This window comes from Eurosta solidaginis, chromosome 5, assembly GCF_040869045.1.
Source record: "Eurosta solidaginis isolate ZX-2024a chromosome 5, ASM4086904v1, whole genome shotgun sequence".
NCBI classification, from domain to species: Eukaryota; Metazoa; Arthropoda; class Insecta; order Diptera; family Tephritidae; genus Eurosta; species Eurosta solidaginis.
In genome coordinates, this window is record NC_090323.1 from 253,893,783 (window position 1) to 253,921,183 (window position 27,401).

Genomic DNA, 27,401 nt, shown 5'->3' on the forward strand with positions numbered 1-27,401 from the left:
AACATAAGTACTTCCGTACAAAGCTGTCGCAAAAACTTTTTTTGTTCATTTGACTACTAAAACGGTCAATTACGAATCAACGATTTGTGCGCAGTTGATTCAACATCTTGTTGCGATGGATAAAAATTTACAGAAATTTCGGTTGAATTGACCCGTATTTCGGTTGATTTTACCAGTCTTTTTCTTTTAGTGAAGGAAATATAGAGCTTCTCAAGACCAAAATAATATTATCATTTTATTTTAATATAATAATTTGAAAAACGAGATGCCTTATTCGATATCATTTAGAAAAGACCGATATCGACACAAATGACTGCGTGCTCGATGTGTCGATATTTTTTTTTTTGCTTGAATTTTTTCAACACAGCTTGCTTACTTCAGTTGGTGTTCTGTTTTTAAATGCATGAGTGTTCCACCTACTGTTTAGTTGCAACTCGATTAAGAAAGATTGCGGCTTCAGTTTAATGAAAAATAAATCTTTAGTAACTAGATTATTTTTAGCTACAGTGCTTAATTAAATTCATCTTCTGTTAGCAGTGCATTATGATAAGGTGTATAAAGAAAAAAACCTGATAACAACAAATTTTCCATTACCCTTTTAAGGGCCACTTGCAGAACTTTTTAATTAGTTTTATTATCAAAATTGTATGAGTTTAACTTCTCATGAGAAGCTAAACTTTGAGTTATAAAGTTAACTTGCCGCTCTGCAAGTTGTCCTAAAAATATGTATTTTTTTTTTAAATCAGAATCGTAAGCTATGATGTAAACAACTGGCCATAGGAACCATTGTAGATAAGACATGATGGTCAAACGAAAAGACACGATCACCCGATTTTAATGATAAAATAGTGGTCTCATCTTGCGTCTTTTTCTATCACCTGCTATGCACCGCCATATTGAAATCCGGTCGAAACGCTACCAAAGCGCTCAAAAAAAGCCGTCTTGAGCATCCTTACAGGCTACGCATAGCCTTTTTAATTTATACCCAGCTGTACTTGTACACAGGGTATTATAACTTTGATTGGATAACGGTTGGTTGTACAGGTATAAAGGAATCGAGATATAGACTTCCATATATCAAAATCATCAGCATCGAAAAAAAATTTGATTGAGCCATGTCCGTTCTTCCGTCCGTCTGACCGCCCGTCCGTTAACACGATAACTTGAGTAAATATTGAGATATATTCACCAAATTTGGTACACGAGCTTATCTGGACCCAAAATAGATTGGTATTGAAAATGAGCGAAATCGGATGATAACCACGCCCACTTTTTATATATATAACATTTTAAAAAACATTATTTAGTAAATAATACACCAAGAATGTTGAAAATTTACGTGTGGACTGATATTAAGACTCTTGATAAAAATTTGAAAAAAATTTTTTAAATGGGCGTGGCACCGCCACTTGTGATAAAATCAATTTTACAAATATTATTAATCATAAATCAAAAATCGTTAAACCTATCGGAACAAAATTCGGCAGAGAGGTTGCCTTTACTATAAGGAATGATTTGAATTAACGAAATCGGTTAAGGAACGCGCCTACTTTTATATAAAAGATTTTTAAAAGGGTCGTGGATGAATAAAATAAGCTATATCTTTGCAAAAAAGAGCTTTATATCAATGGTATTTCATTTCTCAAGTGGATTTAGAACAATAAATAGAAAAAACTTCAAATTTAAAAAAATGGGCGTGGCACCGCCCCTTTTATGACTAAGCAATTTTCTATGTTTCGGGGGCCATAACTCGAAGAAAAATTAGTTCAGAATAGTCATATGTATATGTATTATTGCGCAGCCTTGTAACACTATTAAGCACACAAAACAAACAACAACAGCATTTTAAGTGTACAGCTGGGTATGTAATGTTCGGTTTCACCCGAACTTAGACTTCCTTATTTGTTTTACATTGGAATTATACGAGAAAGATGAGATTCGCTTCTTATGAGTTAAACAAGTGTTAAACGAAAAATTATACAGAAGATTACTATGAATATTTTTGTGAGGCATTGAATACCTGAAATTCATTGACACAAAATATGACCTGGCCAATATATGACAAAAAGTATTTACTTTCATCCAAAAAAGAATCGGTCCTTTGCCGTAGCTTCGTACCTGTTGATGGATATAAATTTGAAACTCTGAAGGACTTCGTCTATCTGGGAACCAGCATTAAAATCAAATGTAAGCTTAGGAATCAAAAGGCGGGACTCGTAGATCACTGGGGTTGGGGGGCAGGAGAAGAAAGGATAGGTGTACAATCACTTTAATTGTAGACCCTTCTGTTTACAATCTTATTATTAAAAGTAGAATAATAATAAACTCTTTTATTCGCCAGGTATTCGTAATTCGAATAATATTTATTCGAACTTTTTATTCGTTTCCATTTATTCGAATTCCTTTCCCTATTATTCGAATAGCGCATACTATTCGAATAGTGCGTATTATTCGAATAGTTCGAATACTAAAATAAAAAATTCTGTTTATCTCACGCTCATCGCTTGCACATATGAGCATGCACATGTATGTATACATACATATTAGGGCGGGTCGATTTAAAAATCGCTTATTTCTCTGTGAAAATCGTACTTTGCCGAAGGAACCATACCTCTAAAACGAATTCTGATGCCCCCCCCCCCCCTTTGGGTCGAACTTTTGGGTAGGGGCAATTTCAATTCTACCTGCTGTGTCTTGTGGTGGCTTAAAAAAAACACACGCAATTTTACGATCTGCCATTGTGTCACAGTGATAAAAAAAACAATAAATGTAAGGCGCGATAACCTCCGAAGAGATCTAAGGCCGAGCTTCTCTTCCAATTTGCGTCGTGCTCCTCTTGATTTTCCCTACAAATTGGCCGGGCGGGACCTACATGATTTTTTTATGCCGACTCCGAACGGCATCTGCAAGGCAGATGAGTTTTCACTGAGAGCTTTTCATGGCAGAAATACACCCGAAGCGCTTGCCAAACACTGCCGAGGGGCGACCCCGCTTATACAAATGTTCTTCTAATTGAAAAACCTTATTTCTAAAATTTGTGATGTTGCTTTGCCCGGGTTTTGAACCCAGGGCATCCGGTGTGGTAGGCGGAGCACGCTACCATCACACCACGGTGGCCGCCGAAAGGGTTGAATAAAAAACCCACACAACTATGTTTACGATATGCAAATGCATCACAGTGAAGCCTTGGTTTTAAAAGGGGGTTGTAAAAACGCTAATTTCTAATATTTTTTTTTAATTTCTTTTCTATTACTAAGTTAATTTCATTTTTTCATTTACATATGTTCTGACTAAATACATTTCTAAAGAGAAAAATAAACTCCAAAAAGAAAAGACATAGGCATTTCAATGTGGGATTTTTCAAAATTTGCCCCTACGACCCAAAGGGGGGGACATCAGAATTCGTTTTAGAGGTATGGTTCCTTCGGCAAAGTTTCTTATTTTGATCCCTAGAATATGATTTTCACAGAGCAATGGGCGATTTTTTTGCCTCCCCACAAATCGACCCGGCCTAATACATATATTTATGTGTGTATAGATGCATATGTGTATATATTTTTGTTTGTTTGGGGTTGCTTTGTTAATATTCATTTATTTAGTTATATTTACGTAACCAAAGTTGTGCTTGAGTCTTGAGCTAGAAATATGGGGGTCGTTAACCACTGTACTGATCATAGAATGTACATGTATTTTAATAAGATTAATATGTCAAGGATGTTTCCCATATACATACATATGTATGTAAATTTTATTTTGATATCTTTTGGTTTGTATAAACATATAATTGGTCACCATTAAAAAAAAATATTTTTACAAGTCATTGTCAACATTTTTTGCGAAGTCTGATGATTCAAAAGTTATTTAAGGTCAATGTTAAGTTAATTGACAACTTTAAGCAATCCATTTTAAACGTAACAAAATTCTAGTGAAACTAGTGACTAGTTTCAAAATGACTGCCCGTCTGTTTTCGCCGCTCGTTTATTGTCCTTGAACGCGTTAAACGCTGTAATATAAATACCCTAATGTGCATATACATAAGCACATTCTAACATATGTACATGTAATTCGGGCGTACTATTCGAATAGTTCGGTACGCAGTATTCGAATAATAAGGAAAGGAATTCGAATAAATGGAAGCGAATAAACGAATAAAAAGTTCGAATAAATATTATTCGAATTATTTGAAAAGAATAAATGTATTCCTTTATTCGAATAACCTTTATTCGAATATTATTCGAAAATGATCCCACCACTAATTTGAAAGTGATTGCAGTCAATTCGATTAATTTCGAAAATTGTTATGCAAGCAATCACATTTTTAGTGGTTATCCTTGATACTAGTACTCTTACTATGGTAAAAATTTTTTGATAATTCAGGCTAGTTTTTCGTTTATTACTGCCTTGATGCTCATATTGTGCAAATGATGTTTTAAATATTTTACTCGTACTGATTTGAGTGTGCTGTATCTTCTCATGCACATCATTAGTTCCATGTCAAAAAAATGTCTATACTTTTTCTTTATTTTCTTGAATAACATATCGTCGGTTGAGTTTTTAAAACATCATCCTTTTTCAATTGACGATTCGAAAAAGCTCTCACGCATAATGTGATTAGAGAACGCCCTATCTCAGCACTTGTGTCAAAAATTCACTGCCTAATTTGAAACTATTGAATCTATGCTGAGATTTGGCATTTTTGTAACGGGATATGCGATAAAGTGTTCAGCTAATCCGACTGTATTGCAAAATTTTATTCAGCTATAACCTTTTTAAATTATAAGCACCAATTGCACAAAATCGTAACGCGCTGGAGAATATTCAAGGTTAAAGTTTCTGTTAAAGATTGATGAGAAAAAAAAAAATTCGACAACCATTTCGATTCGTCGTCATAAAAGTCGCTGTTCGATAGTTATATACATTTAGGACCTTTTCACCATCTCCAGTTATAAGTTAGATTTTAACTGCAGGATTCCAATCTATCAGAAAGCTTCATTTGACACAAGGTGGCCAACCCCCGGTTATCTCGATAATTGTCAATATTTTGTTGAGCAAAACATCTATTGTGAATACACGAAAACTAGCCAAACATCTGACTTTTGTTTACACTCTTATCTTGCACTTAACTGAGACGCGGAGCTTCAGTTAGCATGGAGAAAACGAAAATTTCGACAACTCATAGATACGTGACTAACTGAAGATGGTCAAAACGGGCCGTTTGTAAACAGAAGTCAGTTGTTTTGTTGGTTTTTGTATATTTGTTCCACAAAATATTTACAAGTATTGATTTAAATGGTAGTTGGTCACCCTGTGTTAGCGAAAACGAAAATGTCAAATGAAACTATCTAAAGGATTGCTATCCTCCAGATAAATTCTGGATTAACTTAACGACCCTAAAGGTACTTTTATATGCCTTAGTGACAAAATTTCTTTCAAATGGAACACATGATAGGGCTGAGTAATTTTAAGTTTGATACAAATTTGAACATGTAGTTTAATATATAAACATATTGTGACGAATATTCACATCCCTAATCAGATACTAAGCAGCCACTTGTATGTACGTAAACAAATCAATCATCATTTACACATGTACATACAATGCAGCAGGGAGATACTCAGCTTCAGCCGAGGTAGTACTCACATATGCACACGCATATGGCTATGCAAGAGACTATAAACTACAAATATACATGTACATACATATATGGCTGGTAACCAAGCATGAAGTTCGCGAAGTTACTAGACCTTAGGAGAAATGGGTGGACGAGGCAACAGAGAGTATAAAAGCAGCGAAAGCTGAATAGTTAGTAATCAGTTTGATTTAGAACACTCTATCAGTTGCGAAGTGAAGTATAATTGTACTACTCCCAACGTAGTCTAATAAAGACCACTTTGCAATACAGAATATTGGAGTTCTTTATTCAACAGTTTAGCGAATCGAACGTTTGCAGAAGGTGTAAAATAAGCGGAGTTTCACTAAATTCGTTACAATACAGATGCATGTGAAGCCTAGTTTTCAGTAGAGCAGTTGAAAACTGCAATTTATTAATCTAATTACATACATACATGCACTAAGTAACTACAACTATCAACAATTATATTAATAAATTTTATTAATTAATATGAAAATACCCATACTACTTGGTGCATTTTCTATTAGATCATTACATACATACATACATACATTAAAAGCCAAGCATTTTAGTGGCATTGGGTGCATGCGATCGTTATTTTAAAATTGGGATTATTTGTAATCATATCATATGACTTTAAAGCTAATATGTATTAACAATTGGATAGCAGATTTTCTAGTTTAATGTTTACACTTTTGTCATGCTATTCGCCTCACTGCGTTACCGCCCGCCTCTCACTCGTGTTCAAACTATTAAACTCGAACTTTCTGGATTATCTAACCCAACAAACATCGAAAAATTACTTATTTAACCAAGTTGATTTCTAACATCAATGTGAACTACTATCCAGCATTTGAGAAGTTTTAAGATATTCGTATGGGTTCCCAGCCCATTTTCCAAAAAAATTCTACTTAAATTTATATTTCCTGTCATTAAGTTAATCCACGCAATAGGTTCTATCACTTTATTAGTATTTTTTATTGCATTTTGAAAGTTCTTCCATTTTTAGAAAAATGTGGGCGTGGCTATAATCTGATTTCACTACCAATATAGTTCCAGTTCGTGACGGAGACGGAAGCCTGGAAATAAGAAGTTATTTCCAACCGATTCCGCGCATTTTGGCAGGAAACAGTTACTGTCAAAACAAATTATCCAAACAAATTACCAAATTTCGTTGGTATTGGTCGTTTGCGTCATTAATAGTGTAACGAATATTAGCATCACTAAGCTAATACTAAATAAATAATCACGCAACAATAAAAAACATGAAGCAGCCATTCGTATATACATGAACACATCAATCATCATTTACACACATATATAAAAGACAACGAAGAGATAACTCACACACAGATGTAGTCATCAGCCGAAGTTGTTACTCACACATACACACGCATATATGTAGCTCAATTACCAAGCAGGAGATACAGCAGTTCTAGAAGGCGAAACGTCTAGACTTTAGTAAAAATATGCGAATGGAGCAACGGAGAGTATAAAAGCAGCGCAAGCTGAGTAGCCGGAATCAGTTTGATTTAAACACGCTATTAGTTGTGAAGTGAAGTATAATTGGGAAGTACTCCCAAAGTAATCTAAATCAAGACTAGTTTGCAATAATGAACATTGGAGTGATTTATTCAACAGTTTAGAGATTCGAGCATTAGCAAAAGGTTTCAAATAAGCGGAATTCCCCCTAAATTCGTTACAATAGTATTGTTACGAATATTAGCAACACTAAGGGGTACTGCCATCTCTAGGCCGATGCTAAGCAGTGACGTGAATTCACATCAATAATTCAATAATTATGTATCTACATAAACGAATCAATAATTGCGTCTACACATATGTACGTATACGAGCAGCGGAGAAGCAATGCACAAACACATGCATATATCTGAGATACTCCGGAAAGTATGCAATGAGAGAAGCTATAAAATCGTGCAATTGTAGTTACAGCTGAGAAATTTGAGAGCTGATGGCAACTAATAGATTCTGGAAATGGAAGCGCCTAGAAGATGCGAACGTTGAAATCAGAGAGTATAAAAGGCAGCAAATGTAGAGGCGCTGGAATTCAGTTTGATTTGAGCTATCAAGCAGTTTCGATTAAGACGCTATCTAGCGAGCAAGTACTTTAATAAAGGCCATTTTGCATTATTAAATATTGGAGTTATTTATTCAGCAATTTAGCGATACGAACGTTAGCAGAAGATTGCAAATAAGGGGAATTGCAGTAAATTCGTTACAATTGGTGTCAGAAGAGGAATTGTTGAATAAATTCTAGAGGACAACAAGGACATGGCAAAGTTCAGTGAATTGAAGACCCAGCAACTGAAGAAGGAGTTGGAGAGCCGTGGATTGAATACAAGCGGCGTTAAACTCGAGCTTCAGGCACGGCTACGAGAGGCAATGGAAGCAGAAGGAATTGATGTGGACGAGTATGTCTTTTATCCTGATGGGGACGAGACAACAACAAAAATTTAAGAGAAAAACGAAACATCGCACATGGTTTAGGCTGCAATATCTGCTCAAACATCGACAATGTCATCACAGATGGAATCCCAAGAGACACGAATAACATCGAAGACTGAAGCAGAAGAAACGCGTATGTCATAAATGTCGACACAGATTACATCCAAGATGGCATCTCAACTGGACTCGCAGGAGACACGCATAACATCGAAGATTGAAGCACACGAAACACGTATTGCAGAAATGTCGTCAGAAATAACATCGAAGATTGAAGCACAAGAAACGCGTATTTCAGAAATGTTGTCACAAATGTCATCTCAACTGGCAGAACAGAAGACAAGTATAGCATCCCAACTGGAATCGCAAAAGACACGTATAACATCCAAGATAGAAGAACAAGAGGAGCGCTTATCATTGCAGGTGGCACAAATATCTTCGCAGTTAGAAGCACAGGAAGCAAGGGTAACCAAAACGTTAAAATTTTATTTTTTAAATGTAGGCGGTGCCACACCCATTGTTCAAAATGTTACCAAATTTATATTTTCATCAAAATGTCGATCTTTGGTGAAAAATTATCGCATTTTTCCATTTTTGGAAATTTCCATATTGAAAAATTGGGCGTGGTTATGGTTCAATTTCGCACATTTTCAAGTTCAAATATGACAACAAAAGCTACTTGGACCGAGTAGGCAATTTAAAAATAAAGTCCTTTCTCTAGGAAAAAAAATCACGCACCACAAATCAGTCACCATACCTGTCCAGATGTATGGTTCGGAATTATGGACAGTGTCGATAGAAAATGGCTTTTAGAGTGGTTAAGAGAAAAGCTCTGCGGAAGATTTATGATCCTATTTGTGATGCCGACGGCGAGTATCGAAGGAGCTATAATGTTGAGCTGTATGAACTTTGCGCAGACATGAAATAAGTGCAGCGAATAAAAGCCCAAAGGTGAACGAGGAATGAATGATATTTATGCCATTACGTACAACCGTTATGCATTAAAAGTTGTATTATTCTTGTGTAAGAGTACATGCTGGGTGTAAAAATACAGTTAAGACAGCATCATTTGACATTTTCTTTTCAGCAATACAGGGTGACCAATCCCCGGTTCAATCGATAATGGTTTAAAGAACTAATTTTTGAATTTTAAACTAAAATATTAGTGGCTGGTAAATAACAGGCACCCCATCATGTGTACATATGAGTTGAGTGCTTCCAACTATCATAGAACTGATCCGTATCGCTGTAAAGAGGTTTGATCGTGAACCAGAGCTGGATAGCTCATTTAAATGCCCTTGTTGAAATCAATGGTCAAATAGACGAGTTCTAAAGAAAGAACTTATTTCGCCGTTTTATAGGGTGTTGAAAAAAATTCAATTTCTACATAAAAAAGATTTCATAAAAGCCGTGGTAAAATATAATTAGGGTCTGAATAAAAAATTTTGGTAATCCAGCATTAAGCTAAAAAATAGGTCCAGAGTGTCACATTTAAAAGTTTTCGTGGTTTAATTTATATACATATTCAACAGACGTCGAAAAGAGATAAACTTCTTCGAGAAAATGCATAACTTATTGTCATTCTGTTTAAGCTTGTCATTTCCAAAATGCCAGAATCCGATTTTCGATAACTTTATTTTTTGTTCGTATACACTTTTCATAGATGTACAGATCCCATCGACTGGAATTGTTCCAGGTCCATTTTAAAAAATGAAAGTAGAATTCCACGTCGATTTTCATTTCCATTACAATATTATTGCAACGATTTTTGAAAAGCATTCCACTGAAAATTTTTATACGTAGATTTTGACTGATAATGCCCATCTATGATATTTACATATGTATGTATGTATGTATAGAAATCAAGCAAAAGCTTTTACGGAATAAGTGCAAAATGTTAAAAGATTACTTAAAAAAGTATTAAATAAAAATATAAATATTGCAAATAATTGCAGTATGTATGTACTACGTAGTAAGTATGTATTGTATTTAACTAATTAGCAAACCTATTATTATTTTGCCACTGCCGTCTGCGTTTGCGCACCACCCACTATTTAATGGCGCTTCTGTTTCAACTATGGGATTTAATTCTACACCCATTTCAACGTTCACATTTCATTTTTTATTTTGATAATTTTGTAGGCCAAAAAATTTTGCACATAATTTGTGTTGAATTTCGTTTTTTGATTGAAGAAGACAGGGTTATATTAGTGTTAATTTAGGTGATATTCGTTTTTTCGGTTTTTTTTTTTTGTTTGTTTTCAATTTATGTATTATTCATATTTTGTACGTTCACACAAAATTTTGCACACAACATATGAAAAAAGTAAGAGAAAATACAAAAAAATACATTTTATATTAGTATAAACATTTTTTTGTATACATAATATTATTTTATGTATGTATGTAAGTATTGGATACATATGCGTATGTGTATATGGAATTATGTACCTATATAATGTAAATATGTAATGCAAAATGTATGCATTGTAGCAGAGAACTTTGTTTACTTCTTATTTTTCACAAGTAACACATAAAACTACAATACAATGAGGATATGACTTACGAGTTATGATTTTTATTAATTAATTTACTTATATATGTATGTATGAACGATGCAATGAAAAGAAATTATTAGCAGTATTTTGGGAAGACTTAGGAAGACACCAAGGCAAGGAGATCAAGAAAGTCAGAAGACTGAACTGCGAAACACTTAAATTCGATTACCTACGCAGCCATACAAAAAAAAAATGTAGGGTTTTGTAATGCAATACATGTTTTTCCATAAATTTTGGCGACCTGAATTCGGTTCTGCTATAAAATTGCGCCGGCGGGTCGTAGTTCGCTAACCTAAAAAAAAAACGCTGTCACCTGTGATGTTTCTTTTTTTAGTTCACGGCTGAACCATCGCGCTTTACGTCGATTTTGATAGTGGAGTTGGATTCAGCGCTTCAATAGCATGGGGATACAATGTCGCTTACCAGATCCGCCTTATTTTTTGTATAGCTGTGTAATTTAACGCTTTTGATTCTTGCGAGAAAAAATAATAGAAAAAAAATTGTACAGTTCAAATAGGAAAAGAAGGCAGATCACGCCTACATTTTTAGTTAAAGTTTTAAATAATAAATATAATATATGAGGACTTCCATGTCGAAAAGCAATAAAAGCACACATATGTACATAATTTTTTTCGGATTTCGATATTATCAATTTCTCCTTTCCAATAATTGGTCAAACTTACATAGAATTCACACTCAAAATTTGTATTTGTAGTAAGACATTCAGCCCAATTCTAAACAAAAATTCCGTGCGAGTTTTTCCCTTCTCCCATTCCTCGTATTCTAAATAAAAATTCCTTGTGAGTTTTTCACTTCTCCCTTTCCTCCTATTCTGAACAATGTTCGAATAAGCGGAAACCGATTATGGGAGAAAAGTAGGTATGTATTATGAATGTGAGTGAGAGCGAGATTTCTCTGCCATTACTTAGGAGTTTTTTCACTTGTTATATTAAAGGGAATGCATCAAAATAGTTAAAGGAAATTGGTTCTTTTAAGAAAGAACACTTATTTGTACAAATTTGTAGTAAAATATGTACATTCTACCGTAATATTCTTTATTTTAAGTCGAAAAGTATATGATAAGCAACGGAAGAGCTCTTGGTATATTTGATGCAGCTATCCAGGAATTGCGCAAGGATTTTTTAAGAAGGCTTAAATAGATTTTAACATATGATGAAAGACGAATTCAACTCGACTTGGCCGCCAGAAAATTGCTTTGCTGAATGGAAGCAGGCAACTCCGGCGGATTTGTGTTATCCCACCGTCTTCTTCTTCTTATGCTCCTCTGTTGATGTTGCTGTGGCATCAATTCTTTGCTCATTGCAGTGAATACCACACGAAATGCAATACTGTGCATTGTTTATATTTTATTTCTTAATTTCAAACAATTTCGCAACAATAATTAAACTTTTCAATTTTTTAAACAAAATAAGAAATGCGCAACGAAATTGCAATTGACAAAACAGCTGACTTCGAAAATTCGAAATTCCTATTCCCCAATTATTGTTCTCCCTAGGAGAAAAAAATTAGAGGAATTTTTCCGCGGGAATAAAAATATCCGCAAGAACAAAATTCCGAGGGAATATTTAGAATTGGACTGATTATCTTTTTTTAATACATATTAGAAAGGGTCCAGTTTCGAAAGTCAATATCTATGTTTCGGGGGAAAGCTTTAAACAATTTAGATTTCTTTTTTTATTTATGGCGCAATCTCTTCTTCTCCATTGGTTTGATCCAAAATGTATGTAAATCGAATTTATTTGAATTTATTTAGAACGATTTGCAGTCATCTCTTGTCAATTTTAGTTTGGATAAAAGTCGGTTTAGGCGTTGAGACATTCTCAATATAATTTGCCAATTTTAAGCTTTTTAATTATCTTCTGATCTTTTGTTTAAGATAAATCTCGCCGAGTATATCGCGTTTTGTGTTACATAAAAGATTACTGGTAGCTTGTAACTAATTTGTAATTTTTTTCCATCTACCAAGTACTTGCTTTTGCCTTGTGGCTTTTTTTCACATTTTTTTGTTCTTGTTCCTGTTGCACTACATTTTTTTTTGCATTAAGTGCCTATGCTTTTTTATAGGTTAATTACGTAATTCTTCGACACGCTGTTCGAGAGCCCTCCAATTTTGCTTGTTTTTATATATCCATTTTCCTCGGTATGTTTAATCGTAGCCCTTTATATTTTATATGGTATTCGCCTTAGCTTATTGTAGCCTTTTGCCAGCCATCATTGTTACAAGTTTATTCGATTTCAAATTGTTATATCCTATTCACATTGCTTTGTCCTTAGAGTAGACAAATAGGAGATAGCTCATCGCCGGTTTTTATTTTTTATTTTTCAAAACGTGTACAGTGATGCTAGAAGATTTTTTCAAAAATCCCTACACTGGCTGCAAAAAGTCCCCACTTTCCCCTACACTCGAAAAATTTCTGCCTACAATCTTAAATTTTCTAACTACAATTTCATTACAAAGAAAATATATGTAAATAAGTAATGAATTAAATGATACACATGCGTACTTTATTGTCAATTCGTTAATACACTCAAACATATAAGAACCGCATGCATTCATAATGCACGGCAGAACATTTGAAAGTAATACAATTCAAATTTTAATCTTTTAAATACGATCTTATAAGACAAATGGAATTTATACTTTTTTCACTCAGCTTTTTTGTTATAGTATTGACGCACTTCTGTCTGCACATTTTGACGTTTTTGATAATGTCTGCATCTGGCACAATTTCCTTAAGAAGGGGCAGCAAATGATCGACTATTTGAAAGGCTACATTATGCTCCGCAAAAAACAAGCTAAGTTTTATTTCAAACGTTTGAGTAGACCGGCGCAAACCAGCTTCTCCCGATTGCTGGAAAAATGAAACTATGGATTTATTTATCTTTATCGCTGTAACCTTTTCTTTGTGCTTTTTTGTTTCGGAATGCTTTACTAGTTCTGATTTACCACAATTCATACTCTTATCGCAAGGAATACATTTGCATTTATACGGATTTCCATTTAAAAGTTGCAGCCATCCTTTAAAAACATTCAATTCCGACCAACCCATATTAAACTTCTGTTTGCGATATTTTGTACGCTTGGAAGTCTGGCTATCAGCACCAGAAGAATCTGATGACTCCATCACTACTAACCTGCAACCGTCAAAATGCAATTTAATCAAGAAATTAAATTCATTTGCACACCAACTTATTCACACAAAATTTCTTTAAAAATTAATCCACAACTGAGATTGTACAAGTTAGAAAAATTAAGACACTATAAATAAATATTTCTTGTTTCTTGCAGCGCGGCTAGGGAAATATTTTCGGATTCGAACTGCAACGGCAAGGAAAAATAAACGAATGTCAATGCTAAGAGGAATCGCAAAAGTAACTTGTCCTAACCGTGATGCCAGATCTGTTATCAATCACAAAAATTCTTTTCATTGCAAAACTTAGTGTGGGATAGAAAACCGCAGTAAAAACACTTAAACAATATTATCTAAGAAAAAGTACCTACATTTTGCATAATTATAAAAAACTGTCCTTTTTCCCCTACGCTCTATTTTTACAACGTAAAAACCCTACATATAGGGTTTTTACGCACTTCTAGCATCACTGCACGTGTATGTGTTTGGCTTGAATTTTATCCGCACAAATTTTGAAATTACATCCAAACCAGGGTCCGAATCGTAACATACGATCACGAATGGAATATGATACGAAAGAAAATTACGCTATACTTCATTCGTATAAGTTGAATGGGATTATAACATACGATAGCAACCAAATCTAGGTTTATTTCGAATAAGTTACTGTTTACGACCAAAAGTACGCTGGAACATATTTTAAAGTGATGATAGACTTAAAAACGACGAATTGCCTGTAAAAATGCCAAAAATAAACCGATTCAGCGATTGCGTTCAAACTACTCTTTCAAATATACCATAATACCGAATACAAATAGTATGATCACGTATATTATAATCCGATAACCATGTTTTTACGTGACGAGTCATACGATCACGGAAGTAACGATTTGGCCCCAGATTTGATCAGGAGATGAACAATAATAGTTCCGATCAAACTGCTATCCTTTCGGAACTAGCAGCTTAAACAAACCCCTAAATATTTCTTATCATTTTCAAGAACTCATGTTACTATTCAATTTCCAAAAGAATATTTTAATTTAAACATTTTTTTTTTTTCATATAATAATATATAGGCGCCTAATTACTATAGTGTAATGATAATATATCGCACGTTTTATTGTAAACAGAAGCAAATACAAATTTTCATATTTCGAGATTTTATGATACCTCGGCAGTGATTTGGCAAGCACTCCTAGTGTATTTCCGCCATGAAAAGCTTCTCAGTGATAACTCATCTTCTAATCAGTTGCCGTTCGGAGTCGGCGCAAAAATATGTATGTAGGTCCCGTCCCGCCAATTTAAAGGAAAAATTAAAAGGAGCGCGGCGCAAATTGGTAGAGAAGCTCGGCCTAAAATTTTTCGGAGTTTATCGCGCCATGCATTTATTTTATTTATTTTATGATATTTCAAAATAGCCTGCTAGTGAAATAATGAGCACATTTTTAGAATACTTAGGCCCGGCTTTTCAGTAGTTGGTTAAGCTAAGCTTAAACTAAGTTTGCTTAAACTGTAGTCAAATATAAACTCCAGTTAAACTACTGAGCAGTTTTTCAGTCACAGTTTAAGGCCGCGTTTGGGGTAGGCTTTTTGTACGGCAACACTGTTTTTTTAATCTAGATAATTTGTAGATACGGAAGCAGTTGGATTTTGTTTACCCAACAAACATGGAAAAAAATTCTTCAGAAATATATATCTAGTTCCAGAGCTTATAACCAACATCATGCTGTACTTATTCTTAAACCAGATAGTTATCAAGTTGTCATCCAACTTAATTTTCCAATCACTATCCAACCTTTGAAAAATTTTGTAAAATGTATAGTTCTCGAGTTGACCTCCAAAGTCATTCTCAAATTATTATATCCAATACATTTCTCCAGTTTATATCCTACTTTGGATATCGAGTTGAGGTGGGTTGAAAAAAAATCTTCCCCGAGGTGGTACCACCAATGCCAACAGCTGTTTATTGTGAGAATAAGCTTCGTTCGGGTATTCCAGTTTTCTGTTGATTTTGCAAATTTTGCAGATTTTTCTGTTCGCGTACCCGGCTCTCCAACAAAAAATTAAGAAAAAGAGTGAGTAAAGTGGCATTTCATTTTGCTGAGAGCTGCAATTTTCTGTTGGTAAATTTTTTGCCAACAGCAATTTACAAACACAAAAACAGCTGATCGAAAAACTGGAAAAGGTATGTGTTAATGAAAATAATTAGGGCGAAAATATGGATGAATTGGTGCCTGGGGAACACTTAACTTCTTAATTGTTTGACCTTTCCATTTTTTTCAAATTTTTATAATTTTTTGTACCGCACAATCATTTATCAGCTGTTTGCAAATTGTGATAGTTTTTGATGGATTTCTGTACGCGTACTTTTTTACATATTTTTCTCTATGAGAGGAAACAGTTAATAGTTGAGAGGATTTTGGCCGTTTGTGAGTTTCTGTTGGAAAAATACGCAAACAAAGCTATAAACACCTGGCTGATAGCAGTAAAGAAGCGCTATTCATTAAAAATAAGTTATACAATTTTAATTTCTTGAAAATACTGTAGCATTGTAATCTTACATTTGAGTCCAGTGAGAGAACCACACATAAATATAAGTTGGGAACTATATTTTTTTAATTAATAGCATTTTTTGCTTTATAAAAAACTTCATTTTTTGCTCAGAACTTCAAGTTGAGTCCTGTTTCGAAACAACTTTTGCCTTGTTATCAACATGAGCTCTAATGTTACTGAAGCCCAAATGCTAGTTGGGTATATTCGATGCCATTTCGAACGAACGCAAATAACTAATAGGGTAACTAGAGTTTAACCCTGTCAGATCGGCCGCTTAAGCTCAGCTTAAAATTCAGTTAAAGTGGACTGAAAAACTGCAGAATAAATTTAAGCATAGTTTAACTGACAAATTGCATTGAACTTTTACTGAAAAACAGGGCCTTAGGCCCGGTTTATCAGTGGTTAGTTAAGCTAAGCTTAAACTAAGCTTGCTCAAACTCTGGTCAAATTTAAACTCCAGTTAAACTACTGAGTAGTTTTTCAGTCACAGTTTAAGGCCGCCTTTGGGGTATGCTGTTTTGTGCGGCAACATTGGTTTTTTGATTTTCTATATAATTTGTATATTCGGCAACAGCTGGATTTTGTTTACCCAACAAACATGGAAAAAAATTCTCCTATATATATATCTAGTTCTAGAAGTGATATCCAACATAATTATTTAATTACTCTTAAACCATATAGTTCTTGAGTTGATATCCAACTTCATTCTCCAATCACTATCCAACCTTTGAGAAATTTTGTAAAATTAAAAGTTTTCCAGTTGATGTCCAACGTCTTTAATTTTTTCCAATTATTATCCTAATTTCGAGAGATTTTGAGAAATGTACAGATCTCAAATGAATTTTCAACCCATTTTTCCAGTTGATATCTTACATTATATATCGAGTTGAGGTGGAGTTGAAAAAAATCTCCAAAGTGATACCAACAAAACCAACAGCTGTTAATTGTGGGAAATAAACACCTGGTTGATAGCAGTAATGAAGTGTAATTAATCAAGCATAAATTATATAGGCGGCCGCAGTGGTGTGATGGTAACGTGCTTGGCCTGCCACACCGAAGATCCTACATCAACATCATTGAATCATACATTTGACTCCAGATAGAGAACCGCAAGTTGTTAATTACATTTTTTCGGCTGAAATAGTAGCATATTTTGCTTTATAAAAAGTTCTCTATTTTGCTGAGTACGCTATGATTCTCGAGTTGAGCCACTGTTTCGAAACAACTCTTGCAATTTTTGAAGTATGGCTAGTTATCAACATGAGCTCTAGTGGTACTCAAGTCCAAATGCTTGTTGGGTATATTAGACGCCATTTCGTACGAACGTAAATAACTGATAGGTTAACTAGAGTTTAACTCTGCCAGATCGGCCGCTTAAGCTCAGCTTAAACTTCAGTTAAAGTGGACTGAAAAACTGCAGAATAAGTTTAAGCGTAGTTTAACCGACAAACTGCGTTGAACTTGTACTGAAAAACCGGGCCTGAAAGGGACAAAAATAACCACCACCATAACTGTATTTGACTATCTTTTTTTATAATGAAACTGTATTTCTGTTCACAATAAAAGGTGCGATATTATATCATAATAATATGTTATTTTAAATGTTAAATGATAGAAGAGCTATGAAATTTGAACAAAACATTAACAAAACGTAGAGTGTTAAAGCAGCAAAACTATGTATGTATAATATATTGGAATAGCTGTCGAGCAATAGACTAAATATGTATGTAGTTTTTGTTTTTTTCGTTTATTTTTAAATTTTCCTAAAACGTTAAAACTTATACATAAGTATATACCTTTAGCTTACTATTAATAGGCAAATAAAAGAGAATACCTGTTGTTAATGCTGGTGTCCATTCCTGTTCACCCGTAGCACCCCACAGAAAACTTTTCGTAGGCACAGCTGCAAAGCCATTTGTTGCATTATTGTTACCATTATTTAAAAATGAATTAGTGCGTTTTTTGTAGGCTGAAAAAAAATCAAGAAATGTCTGGTTATGAAATACATTTTTGAAACAGCAATTGTGCGTCATTCTATCGCATTACGACTATTTGCGCCTCTAATAAGTTTTGGCAATCGTTTTATCTTCAAATCCAACGCATAATCTACGTATAACGTAATTATATGATTGGAGAAACATTTTCATCAAAATTCATTCGAATACTGGCCGATTTGTGATGAAACGAGCCACAATTGAATGTGTTGTTGTTGTTGCTGCAAACTTACACTCAGCTTTTTCACCATCATTTGTTGCTGAAACTGATTTATTTATTGAAGAACATGTTGAGGTGTGATCGTAATCAAAAGTGCTAAATCCGGTGATATACTCATTATCATTATTAATTAAATTGATACAGTTTACATTATGAGGTTTGGCAGGAACGGCTTGATAATGATGTTGTTGTATTAGTACGCCCGTTGGGCCCTTTGAGAAAATATAAAGATAATATATCAACAATAATATCATTCTTAAAGTCCACCCGTCTTTATTACGTTATTTAAATCATAATTTAGTATTTTTTTTAATAATTATGCCTGGATTTTCAGTGCGAGTTTAAACTACAAGGTTCGATTCGAGCTCAAGGCCAGTACAATGATTTTTTTCTAATGATAATTATTGTTATTTTTTAATTTTTCTAAATTTGAAAAATTGTATTTTGTTTTTGGAATAGTAAGTAGAACACTTTTCAGACAACCTGCCATAGCTGCGCAGATAGATCCATTTCGAAGGGTGCTAAGCCTTTTTCGTCAGTACGCTTTAGGCATGCTGCGCTTACCATTTAGCCATACAGCGGTGGTTTGTTTGACTGACAAATTGCTACTTCTATTCCTTCTTACCAACTATATTTATTCAGTGTTGCGCCATCTGTTGCAAATCACTGATAATGCTGGATTTGTTTATTATCAATTACTTTGTTTCGACATTGCCAAATGCTCATGGTTTATTAACCATTGTTTTTGTTTTTATCGGCCTATTAATAAATGATTCAATGTTCGATTCGAGCTCAAGGCCAGAATACAATTTTTCAAATTTAGAAAAATTAAAAAATAACAATATTTATCATTAGAAAAAAAAATTATTGTTCTGGCCTTGAGTTCGAATCGAACCTTGAATCATTTATCAATAGGCCGATAAAAACAAAAGCAGTTTAAACTACAGTTAAATCTAAGGAGACTTTAAACCTGCCACTTTGGCCGCTTAAGCTGAGATGAGCAAGAAAATTTTATGTTATCGAACAAAGTGGCAAGGTTAAGCTATAGGCTTATTCCATTTCAAGACACCCGATCCGCGCAGGACATGATTTTTGATTTCGATAAAATTTTAATATGTTGTTCTTTGGTCAAAATAATGAAACCGTGTTTTTTTTTTTTTTTTGCCTCAAAAAATTTTTTTTCGGATTTATCGGCAATTGAATTCCATAAAATGCAATCGGTATTTTATTCACCTATTTTTTCAACTGTCAATAACTTTGTCAAAAATTAACCGATTCTCATGATTTTTTCTTTGAAATGTTCGCTATTACTTTTAATTTTATATAAATTTATAAACAATAGCATATAGTTAAAAAAATATTTTTTTTAGTATTTAGTAAAAATTTATGACTTTTCAAAAATTAATATTTCAAAAAAAGTAAGTTTTTTTTTGCTTAAACTTTTTATATATCGAGTGAACAGTTTTTATTTCAACTTGGGTAAATATCTATTAGCCAAAACTCGATGTTTTCGAAATATGAATTTTTGAATATTAAACTTTTTTTTCGCCATATATTAGCTGCGTTTTTTTCACGTCTATATACGTTTACGCTTAAACTTTATATGGACTGCTAAGTGACAAACTTTAAATACACCTCTGAAATTGCTACGCATAAAATTAGTACTCCTAAATTTCAATACGCATTACACTCAGATGCAACTGAAATATATGTCTATGTATCACCCTCTGCACTAATTCCATGTATTCTATGCGCGTCCACTATCACAACTGATTCAGCTATATGTTACACACAGAAATACAACAGAGGATTATGTCTCCGCTTTTCGCTACACCCTGTAGCTGTAGCTAGTTGTTTAACCACTGCCGCCAGATGGGTCTCCTAAGCATTATCTAAGCGAGGATAGGCGTTTTTTTCACGCGCAAACGAAACGTATACGCGTGTATAAGAAAACACGGCTATTGATGCAATACATATCAGAATACAAGGCGATCAATGCCAAATGCTTAAAATTAATAAAAATATAACATTTATTATTGAAAACATTCATTTGTTGTTATTTTTCAGAATTACAGTGATTTTGTAACAGGACATGGCAAAGGCTCTTGTGACGGTATTGGAGGTTTAGTGAAATATTTTGCCATATTCTGAAAAATAACACCAAATGAATATTTTCAATAATAAATGTGATATTTTAATTTTGTATGCTGTTATGCATGGCATCAATATATGGGAGGAAAAAATGTTTTATATTCAAAAATTCATATCTCGAAAACACCGAGTTTTGGCTAATAGGCGTTTGATCAAGTTGAAATATGGAGTGTTCACTCAATATAGAAAAATTTTAAACAAAAAAAATAACCCTCTTTGAGAAATTAATTTTTGAAAAAAGCCATAAATTTTTACTAAATACTAAGAAACGTTGTTTTTTTTTTAAACTATATGCTATTGTTTATAAATTTATATAAAAGTAAATGTAATAACCAACATTTCAAAAAAAATCATGAGAATCGGTTAAGTTATCGGCAAAGTTATTGACAGTTGAAGAAATAGGTGAATAAAATATCGATTGCATTTTATCGAATTCAATTTTCGATAAACCCGAAAAAAAATTTTTTTTGAGGAAAAAAGACACGTGTTTCATTATTCTGACCAAAGAACAACATATTAAAATTTTATCGAAATCAAAAATCATATCCTGCGCGGACCGCGTGTTTTGAAATGGAATGCGCCTATAGTTTAAACTCGCACTGAGAAATCGGACATGAAGTTATCAAAAATAGTATTCATTTATATTATTTATGTTAATTATATGTATATCCATATCTATGGTTGCGAAACTAAAACCAATAACAATAATAATGTTTAAAAAAAGTTTTCTTTTCATTATAAAGTTTTCTAAAGGGTTCCAAACTACATTCTCGCCATCGTTACAATTTTGTTTAAATTCTTTTACCTTTGGAAATATGTGCGTCCAACGTCGTCGATTTGATGTGATTTTCATTGTAACATGCGATGGATCGAATGGATTTATTAACGCACGTCCAGGTCGTACGATTGGAGCTATAGAAACAATGGAGCGTCGTGCATTCTTATCGGAAGCCAATGATTCAGATAAGTGTGGTGCATCCGTCTATGGAATGAAAAGCTATAATGTTTTACTTAGATATGTGCATGTGAATGCTCTATACCAATGCAGCTAGAATTCCAGATGTTCCATGATATATATCAGGATCAGACATTTTACGGCGTAAATTTGGTATTTTTGTTGGTGTGAGGTTTTCCCAGTCACGGTTACGATATACAGACGTTTCCAAACTTGGCACAGAAGTTTTCTTAGCACGTATAACACGTTGTAAAGAACTGAATGAAAAAAAGTGATTTTTAATTTATTTACATATATATTCTTAAATTTTTTTAATTATATACATACCAAGTACCCTGCGCAGGTGGTGGTTGAAATATTTGCTCATCATAGGCGTCATAATCAAATAAGGAATTGTGAATGTATTCGGATTGGTCGCAACTTAAGAAATATTTTTCACTTTCCTTAAAAAATAAGTATGTTATTAATACTATAAATACAAAAGTTTCAATGCTTCGATATATAGGTCTATGGAAATTTGCGTTTGGGACTAAATCTCACACGAACGAAAGATTTGGGTGGAAATTGGCTAATAGTCTGGAAGGATCCATTGGCTCAAACCTATAAATCGATGATTTCGGCGCTATTCATCATTTCGGGATTATTCCATAACTATCTTCGGATCATTCCAGGATACTTTTAAGATTATTTAAGGAAAGCTTTGGTACTCTTCGGGAGTAATTTCGGAATCATTTCGGGACTATTCCAGAATCATTTCGAAGATAGTCGAGGTCTACGCAAACTTGAAAAAGATGGCAGTGTACGGGTCTAAAATTTCGACACTATTATGTGACCTTCTCGAGATGGTTTACGAGGTCATTTTGGGACTGTTTCGTATAGTCTGACTTTCAGGATAATTTAAGGAATATTTTGGAATTGTGTTAAGAATGTTGTTGTTGTTGTAGCGATAGGGACACTCCCCGAAGGCCTTGGGGAGTATTATCGATGTTGATGGTCCTTTGCCGTATGCAGATCCGGTACGTTCCGGTACCAAGCCTGACATCTCGGGAACGATTTTTTATCACCACATGCGACCTTCTTGGCCATCCCGCCCTCCCACCCCCTACATCCATGAGGAGTTCGGGGTCGCCAGAGCCTCGGCTGTTAATGAAAGAGGATTCGCCACGGATAGGTGAGGTTGGCATTTGCATTTAGAGAAGCTATATATTGCGCTGGCAATCTTAAAGGGTGGCGCTACACAACCCCTTCAAACTGGTATTTTAGTTGCCTCTTACGACAGGCATACCTACCGCGGGTATATTCTGCGAAGCTTTGAAGCTATAAAGCTTTGTATTGCGCTTATCAACCCCATGAATCCCGTTGGTACGATCTAATGTTTGCTAGTGCAAGAAGAAAGTGCGAAATATGGTGATCGTCCACAAGGATATATAATACTTACTCTCTCTTCTTCATTGAATGATACATTTGCAACGGTTGGTGGTAGTTTAATGCGCGGTATGAAATTTGAATAGGCAACCTTTTTGTTGGTGGAGTAAAAACTTAAATTAATCCAATGTGGAAGCGAATAATCATCAGCTGACGTTAACGAAGTATCTTTGTTATGAAATTTCAACAATGGAACGGCATGCAAAGGTTGTTCTCCTACACACACCAAATCACTCCCAACACCGTTATCAATTACCTGCAACCGGAAAGAGTGTTCAAGTATTTTTAAATATAACAAAAATTTTATTTACCCGTTGTTTGGTGATATTCGTTAATTCACGATCTACTTCAAAGACTCCAACGCCAGGCGTAATCACAACAGACAGCTGACCAGTACGATCGAATGTTCTATCTAAATAATGTTTTTCGAAGGTGTTTAGAGAAATATTTAGAACTTCCAGAAAATTGCCCTGAGGCGCTGTCGAATTTGTAGCTGTAGGTATATGTAAACTCTCACGTTCATGATAACGCAGCACAGTAGATTCATATGACGTAAACAGTTTACGCAATTGTGTTAAGACTGTACACCAATCTTCATTACGTTCATTTTGTATAGCAACACGATAGAAATCTTCATAGAAACGTCCTTTGTAGTCCAATTGTAAGCAATCACGCATATGTACAGGAAATTCATCAAGCGATTTGGCAGCATAAAATGTTCGTGAGAATAATACTATGGTAACTTCATGATTACAACCAAGTTTTTTCCATTTGTGAAAGAGTTCGGTTAGGAAACCGTTAACAGCTTTTTCGAAATACAAATCACCATGTATATCGAAGTCCCACATTTCTGATGACATTTGTATAAACAAATATACCATTGACGTGCTACTGCGAAACACAATTTTCGTATCTTCAGTTATGACACCACAAGAAACACGTTCACCCTGAGCCCACATCTCATAAACCTGACAACGAATTTGCATCTCATTATTTTCGATTTTTTTGTTGATGTAAACGCAAGTATTAGTCTGGGAAATATAGAAAAGGCAATAAATTATTTCATCTAGGAAGTTTGGATGTGAGAATGACGAACGATTATAATTGGGACGCCAGAACGGCTATAAGGATTTGGATGAAATATGGCACACAGATGGATAATACTCTGGAAGGATAGGGATTCAAGGGGTTGTGTAGCGCAATATATAGCTTCTCCAACCCAATTGTCAACCTCACCTTCGAGCGGAGAATCCCGTTTCACTAACAGACGAGGCTCTGGCGACCCCAAGCTCCTCATGGAACTTGGGGGTGGGGAGGGAGGGATGGCCTGAAGGTTCATGTGGCCATATAAATCGTTCCCGAGATGGTCGGGCCAGCACCTTAATGGTGCTGTGTTACCGTAGCGTATCGGATCTGTATCCGACAAAGGACCATCACATCGATAACACTCCCCAAAGCCTTCGGGGAGTAACCTAATCGCTACAACAACAACAACAACAACAACAACTCTGGAAGGATCTATTATATTATTTTATGTGAGAAGAAATGCGCCAAGCCCTCTGAGATTAATTACTTTCAAATAGTTTTAGTATTAGGTGACCATTTCAGAATAGGCTCGCACTATTTCGGGACAGATTTTTGAACTATTTAGGAATGATTTGGACAATGGGGCGAAGCACTGCTACAACAACAATAATTTCGACTATTTCGGAATTGTTGCTGGGTTTATTTCTAAATCCTTTTGGGATCTTTTCGTGATAGTTTCGGGAATGGTTTTCTGGATCAGATCAAAATTACATATTTCATGTGTTCACAACCTTTCCGTGGTTACCTCTAGATCATTTCGGAATTGTAATCGGAGCATTTTTTCGGGCCCATTTCCGGATAATTTCAGGACAATTTCCAGATCATTGTACATACATATAAGGGTTTTGAACCCATTTGATGAAAATTTCGGGATTGTTTCGGAAGCTTTTCGGGACTATTACCCGATTATTTTGGGGTTGCTAACCCGATCATTTCGAGCCTATTTTAGACAATTTCGGAAGTACTTATGTGTTATCGAGATTGCTTTGAAGATAGTATCGGGGCTATGGAAAAATTAATGTTGGGCTGTTTCGGGAGAATTTTGGAATTGTTTCGGGCTGTTTCATTTCGGAACTGTTTTCATTATTGCCAAATATGTCCCATTATTTGCCAGAGCTGGAGGTGCCTTTTTCGCTAACACAACAACAAATTTAGTATTGTAAACAGCATTATATACTTGTACAAGAAAAACTTTGTAATTTTCAGGATATCGTATATCATTTTGTTTTTCTTTTATCAATTTTGAGGTGTGAAAAAATTAATTAGAAAAATATATATTGTACATTGAAGTCGTTGGAATTGATTACAATAAAACTTTCATTACAACCAAAATAATAATTTTATAACATCAGGTGTCTGAGGAATCCAAGCTCGTCTCCAATGTCGTCTAGAAAAGAAAATTTTGCTCAAATTTTAAGTGATGCAGGCATTGAATTCCCGCCGACAGCCACGCTTTCGCAACTCAAGCGAATGGCAGCGGATATAATTGGTGCTACAGGTGAGACAATATCAAAACATACCGATAAGGGTACCGTGCTTGTTGAGAACGTTTTCGAAGATGTGTCTAATGGTAATTATGATGGTGTATCTACTATTGATGTCTCTCCTGTTGGTGTATCTACTGCTGGTACCTCTGCTGTTGGTACCACTGTCGTTGGCGTCTCTGCCGTTGGCTCTTCTGTCATTGGTGCCTCTGCTGTTTATTCTTCTGCCGTTGGTGCCTCTGCCGTTGGTGATTTTACAATTGATGCTTCTACAGTTGGTGCATCTGCCGTTGATAATTTTGCAACCGATGTTTCTGCCGTTGGGGCCTCTTTTCCTGACGCTTCTGTTTCTGTACCAAAGTTCAGTTCTTTACCTATAGCTGGTGGTAATTCAAGTTCAAATTTTACTGTAGCTTCCGGCATGAACACGAAGGCATTTGAAGATTCCAATATTGCCCGTGATCGTGTGGATGAAGAATTGGCGCTCAGAGGTTAGCGTGCGGTATCTAATGTGCTTAAGAAGAAGCACCGATCTTGATGATTGCAGAAAAATAAGCTTACGATATAGATAGCCAGGTTCCTTCGTGTGTATCAATTTATGGAGGAAGGACAGTGTTTTGACTTTTAAAAGATTTTCGAAAGAAATGTAGCAACCTTTCAGCATGTTGTGATACGTGGTCAAGTCTTTTCAACCCATAAACATATCTAGCAATGTTGTTGTAAACCACATTTAGTTTGTTCTTGCACAGATAGTCACAGTTTGAGTAAATCACACAACCATGGAGTAGCGCAGGTATTAAGTGCGCTTTAGCCAGAAGTAGTCTTATGTGCAAAGGCGTGAAATACTGAGTTAACCATAGTGTACGAAGCATTCCATACACTTTTCCAACCGTTCTAAAAATATGGTCTTTCCATGTCAACGTTTTGTTAAAAATTACACTTAAGATTTTCGCCGTATCTACGTATTCTATAACGGAATTGTCGAACACTACATTCTCTAGATCATTAGTGGGAAAAGACCTTCTATGAATAACAATACATTTTGACTTATTCGGGTTTATACATAAGCCATTCATAGTAGCCCATGAAAATATTTGATTCAAATCGTGGTTTAAGTTACTTATGCACAAGCTAGTTTGATCACGAGGACAACACGTAAACAACTGCACATCATCAGCGTAGATATGAACAGTACAATACTTAAGGACATCGGGTAAGTCATTGATATACAGAACAAATACAGAGGACCCAGGATAGAGCCTTGAGGGACGCCTCTTAAGACATGTAGTAAGTCAGACTTTTCACCATCTATACATACTGCTTGAGTCCTATCGCCAATATATGATCTTATAAGGGCAACTGCATGACCAGAGAAGTTAAATAAGTTTTCCAGCTTCCTACAGAGCAGAGTGTGGTCTACAGAATCAAAAGCTTTAGAGTGGTCAAGAAGTGTTAAGAAGGCAATGTAACTTTCATCCACTCGCTCACGAATTTCTTCTGTCACAGATAATAGTGCCATTGCACAGCTCCGCTTTGGCCTGAAACCGGACTGACTGTCTGACAGGAGCTTGTATTCATGTACATATGATACGATTTGCCCATGTAGAATACGTTCAACGACCTTAGAGAGGAAAGGGAGTATGGCTATTGGTCGATACTCATTATTTTGTTTACGGATTGGAATAACTTTTGCAGCTTTCCAGTATATTGGGAAGACACCGGTCGTC

General features: G+C 34.8%; 1 protein-coding gene across 7 annotated transcripts in view; it reads right to left on the reverse strand.

The window, feature by feature from the left end:
* The window catches only part of Iml1 (GATOR complex protein Iml1), a 100,532-nt gene that overhangs the window by 50,043 nt on the left and 23,088 nt on the right, over nt 1-27,401 (reverse strand). For 5 of the 7 annotated variants that reach the window (XM_067789849.1, XM_067789847.1, XM_067789846.1 and 2 more), the window contains exons 3-10: nt 23,416-24,135; nt 23,118-23,360; nt 22,007-22,122; nt 21,765-21,936; nt 21,530-21,706; nt 18,587-18,785; nt 18,194-18,328; nt 10,103-10,186 (exon numbers count right to left, since the gene is read on the reverse strand). In XM_067789849.1, coding sequence (XP_067645950.1) covers nt 10,103-10,186; nt 18,194-18,328; nt 18,587-18,785; nt 21,530-21,706; nt 21,765-21,936; nt 22,007-22,122; nt 23,118-23,360; nt 23,416-24,135 — 1,846 coding nt within the window. The remainder of the gene's footprint in view (nt 1-10,102; nt 10,187-18,193; nt 18,329-18,586; nt 18,786-21,529; nt 21,707-21,764; nt 21,937-22,006; nt 22,123-23,117; nt 23,361-23,415; nt 24,136-27,401) is intronic. The other 2 variants (XM_067789850.1, XM_067789848.1) reach the window with 1 other exon arrangement.